Genomic DNA, 4654 nt, shown 5'->3' on the forward strand with positions numbered 1-4654 from the left:
CCATTTGGGCAGCCCATCCATACTTTAAAACCAATTCAGATCCCACTTTCTAACTCTTAGAAATCCAGGTACAAACAAGGCACTTACCTTTTTCTTCATCAGGTATTTGACTGGTTTTGTATACCATTTACTGGATTTCCATACCAGCACTCCAAGCAGGACTAAGGCAATCAACAGCAGAGCAGCTAATGTACCACCTAGGACACCCATGTCCTGAGCAGTGTACATCTTACCAGAGCGGGGCACAGCTACGAGGAAAACAAACCAGTGTTACAGAGGCTAAAACTGTCAGTCAGCTTTCTCCACACAACCTTTCCTTGGGAGAGAAGCTCAAATCAATTTTTGAGGGGCAGGGAAGAATCCTGTGCTGCAGAATGTGACAAAGATATATCTGATATCACAGAAGAACATTTTTTGGTTGCCCTAAAAGCAGAGTTGGTTTTTTTAATCACACAGGATATTGTCATTTCCAATAAATCCCATGAAGTGGAAACAGCGTCCATTTATAGGACAGTGACTTTTACTCCATGATTAACTAAGCTAATATACATCTGACTGTATTAGGCAAGTAGATGCTGCTTGGAGTCAAGCTATGTAGGTTTTTGACTTTCCCACTTCACCCTATTAGACCAGAATGCAAAAATGAGGTTGGTTTGTACACATGTGTGTGAAAAAGCAAAATTTTCTTTAGTCTGGAACATCTCCTCTGAGACTGATGAGCACATTAAAATAAGAAATAAAAAAGCATAATAAGAAATGAGAAAAGCATTAGGACAGGAAGGAAACCCTTTCCTGCTGTAGTGGTAAGAGAGTAACATTCTCAGCTTCGGTAGTGGAATTCTTTGTTTTCCAGCTTCATTTTCTGGTGTAAATTAGTCTCTTTTGAGACTCTGTTTCATGATTCATGAAACAGAGCTCTGTTCTCCTGCTGACCTGTTTATGATGATGGACTTTCAGTATTTCCTCAGAATTTTATTCCACCCTGGGTTTATCATTAATACTTTGTTGACGGATTAAGGACCTCAGTGAATTTCTGCTGCTTAATCATGTCTCCTGGGGAGCCACAGCCCGTAGAGCTGCGAAACTCCTCCACCCTCTACTCCTCCTGTGCCTCTGTGCAAGGCTGCTCAGCTGGCCGTGACTCACCTTCTTTCTGGCCAGCTCTGTGTGCTGACACCTGATCCAGCTTTCTGCTGAGCTGACTGTGCCCTTACATTGGGTTTAGGTGGTTTTTAGCTGTGAAGTGACACTACCTTTAGGGAATCCAAATTTCCACCCAGGAGGCCACTTTTTTTCCCCCACTCCATGACAGTGGTGATGAGAGGGTGAAGTAAGGGAAAAGCCCAACCAGGGACTTCAATCACACATCACTGTGTAGAATCCAGTGGAGTTTGGGCATTACCTGTCTATCCTGATGTGAAAATCCATGATATTGGTTTATCCTGATCCAAAGCATAAAAAGTTTCATAAACTTCAAACCCAATTAATTTATAAGTCCTCTTTAAGAGTCATTTCTCAGAAATATGGAAGTGTGAGCTATTTTTACATCAACAAAGTTAAAAAGTAGCTGGAGGGTTATGCACGAAGCCTCCTATCTATCTTACAACTCATGGGTTATTTCTTCTGGTAAGATCATAAAATCCTGGCAGAACCTGACCTGACCTGAGCAAAAGGTACCTTGGCTCATGGGCAAACCTGGATTTGGGGTGTGCCCACTGCCCTCTGCTCTGCCTCAGACAGGGAAGAATGTTGCAGTTTTATCTGTGTTTGGCTAAAAAGGAGCAGTGACGGACCAAGGTCTCAGAGCAATCCTCCTTTGCCATGATAAGACATCCTGGGTTATTTCTCAGCATGAATCAACCCCCAAAATCATCCTTGGAAGGACAAGAAAAGACACTATAATGCACAGCACCACTCAGAGTCTCAGGAAGCTGTTAGAGGTGTGCAGTGACACCATAAGGATGTTGTGTGTTTACTCTTAGACCTCCTGTTGGTATGGGGTTGGCCTCAGCCCAAGTCCACTGAGTTCACTAGGTGAGCCTTCATGGCCAATTTGCCCACAATAGTAGAAAAGAGTCCCCAGCCATCTCCACAAAGCAGAAAACAGAGCCCCCTCCCCAGCCTACCTGTGTTACGGGTGACCTCCACCACGATCACAGTGCTTGCCTCCTGCAGGCTCACCACGTCTGTTCCAAGAGCCTATGTGAACATGGGAAGGAGATAGCTTAAGGACTTCCAGCTCTCGAACTCACTCTCAAGGTATCTGGGGGGCCCTTTGAGGACAAAGTACCCTGTCCATATCCTCACAACAGCCCTGCGTTGTAACTGGACAGCCTGGTCACAAATGATGAGCAGCTCTGCAGGTTCTCTGTCCTGAGAATGGATGACCTTCTGGTCCATCCTTTGTGTACAGTTTGCAGCACAGTGCAGTGCACAGGTACTGAGGTATTGTGGGGCAGGAGCAGCATATGAGGGCACCTCTCTCTGTCCTGCCTGTGTAGCTAACACAATGCTACAGTCAGGCTGGTTCAGAGAGCTCCACAGTGCACTGTGCCAGGCAGGCCTTAGGGAGATGGAAAAAGGGAGCATCCACCCTCTTACAAAGTCTAAAGTTATTAACTTCTTCCTTTGATCCAAGCAAAAAAAGTGCTGGAATTCCACATTCTTTCCATGATCCTGACAAGATAATCAAGAAAGTTGCCCTACCTGGATGGTTACATTTCCTGGTGACTGCAGCACCGCATTGGTCAGAATAAGTCCATCTGTGGTTGCTATGAAATCAGTGCTGTTTTTGATGGAGTACCTGATGTTTGGGTTGACCTTCTGAAAAGCCAGAGAGTGAATAATCAAACCACACTGTGCTTCATGTGCCTCTTCCTAACAAGCCATTGGCAGCATTTGTGCAATACACCTGATGTAGGAGCAGGTGTGTAGCGCAACAAATAAACCTGGACTGAGCAGGTGAGAAAGGCTAAACTCAACTGTGTTCACCCTGTTGCTCAGAGTTGAAGATGTATCATTAAGCACTCAAAAAACTCCCAGTCCTTACCCAGCTTGTTTTGGCAACTTTAGCATTGCCCAGGCAAAACACATGTATGCACAGGATCCATGTGTGTTGCCTTTGGAAGAGGAGAGTCCAGCAGCTTTTCTGCATTACATCATACCACACATAAGTGGTTCTGTGAAATTTCCAGGGAAATATAATATGGAACACTAGAAGACAACATGTGTTTGCCTCTTCCCATCTCTCCTTCCTCATGTTTCCTGACCCTGCTTTAAGCCCAAAGCAGTGAGAGAGAGCACAGTGCATTTTTGGTTTCTTACACCAGGGAAATCATCCTGTACTGCTGTGATGATCAGGGGGGTGGAAGGTTCACCAGCTTGGAAGACAAAGCTTCTGGGGGCCAGACCAGCAAACACTTTCCCATGGTAGATGGTCTTCTCAAAGCGAGGTGCGGAAAGGCTTTTATTGATGACCTTAATCTCTACGGTAGCTACAGAGTATTTCCGCACATTGTTGACCTGGGTGGCCTGGAGAGAGAAAGCAAGAGAGCAAGATGCCAGACTTCTTCTGTTCATGAGGAGACACTAGAGGACAGGCTTGATCTGAAGCCCACTGCAACCCCAACTCAGCAGGATGGTCCCATTTGGGGAATTGGTTTTGCTGTTGCAACCCACACCTGAGGAAAAATGTCTCAACTTGTTCAAGAGCTTTGCATGTGGGTTGGTGTAAGATCCAGGTCAAACCCTGGGCCCTTCCCAAAGACAGGGGGTAACGGAGGTATTATTAATGTCCTTGACTCCTGTCACATCCAGGCCACTGCTTCCTAGAAATCCTTCCTAGAAAGGCTGTCTGCAGTGTCATCACTTACCATGACTTGCAACAGGAAGGAGTCTGGGGAAGTCACTCGTTTGCTCATCGTTAGATTCCCTGTGTCTGCATCCACTGAGAACACATCGTCTCTATTCCCTAGAGAAAATGGAAAGACCATTCAATCATGACATTCCTTTACAAAATGCCCTGAAGGTCATTAACTCATTTTTTCATGTCTTAGTGACAATACCCCTAGGACATAATGCTGTTTTCCTTGCCTGCCTGGCTGCTCCAAGGGCTGGGAGTGCTGCCTAGGGATTCAGAAGGACACACAGATGTGTGTGAGCCCAATTGGTTTGTGGGACTGTAATTCTCTTTTTCTTCCTCTCTGTACAATCTGCTTCTTCTACTTAACCCACAATGTTCTGTGGATCTAGTTAGATTTCTGTGGCAGAAGCAGAGGACAAAATCCCAGGCCCTCAATCAAGTGCAGTGGGGAGCACTTGCTCTTGGCAGGAAACATAGGGGACAGGAGCAATGCATTTTGTGGAAAGTGACAACACCTACTCACCACCAACAATACTGTACACAATCTTTTCATTTAGAACATAGTCAGGGTCAACAGCATAGAGTGGTCCTGGCTTCAGGATGAGTGGTTCTGTCTGAAACAACAAGGCAAGGCATCACATACCACAGAACAGCACTAAAGTAGCTACTGGAGATTTCTCCCATCCCAGTATGGCTCTGGTGGCTTCGTCTGAGCAGGGTGGCATTTATTGCTGGGAGATGGCTGTGAGAGGCTGAAAACGAGACAGCCATGAGCTGCTTTCCAAGCTCCCT

General features: G+C 45.7%; 1 protein-coding gene across 1 annotated transcript in view; it reads right to left on the reverse strand.

Annotated features, from left to right (window-relative positions):
• CDHR5 (cadherin-related family member 5) overlaps positions 1-4654 on the reverse strand; it is a 10378-nt gene that overhangs the window by 1272 nt on the left and 4452 nt on the right. The window contains exons 8-13 of the mRNA XM_009080447.1: positions 4386-4476; positions 3873-3970; positions 3325-3531; positions 2707-2823; positions 2127-2199; positions 88-248 (exon numbers count right to left, since the gene is read on the reverse strand). Of these exons, the coding sequence (XP_009078695.1) occupies positions 88-248; positions 2127-2199; positions 2707-2823; positions 3325-3531; positions 3873-3970; positions 4386-4476 (747 nt within the window). The remainder of the gene's footprint in view (positions 1-87; positions 249-2126; positions 2200-2706; positions 2824-3324; positions 3532-3872; positions 3971-4385; positions 4477-4654) is intronic.

The sequence above is a fragment of the Acanthisitta chloris genome, unplaced genomic scaffold (genome assembly GCF_000695815.1).
Source record: "Acanthisitta chloris isolate BGI_N310 unplaced genomic scaffold, ASM69581v1 scaffold33458, whole genome shotgun sequence".
In the NCBI taxonomy this organism is placed as follows: Eukaryota; Metazoa; Chordata; class Aves; order Passeriformes; family Acanthisittidae; genus Acanthisitta; species Acanthisitta chloris.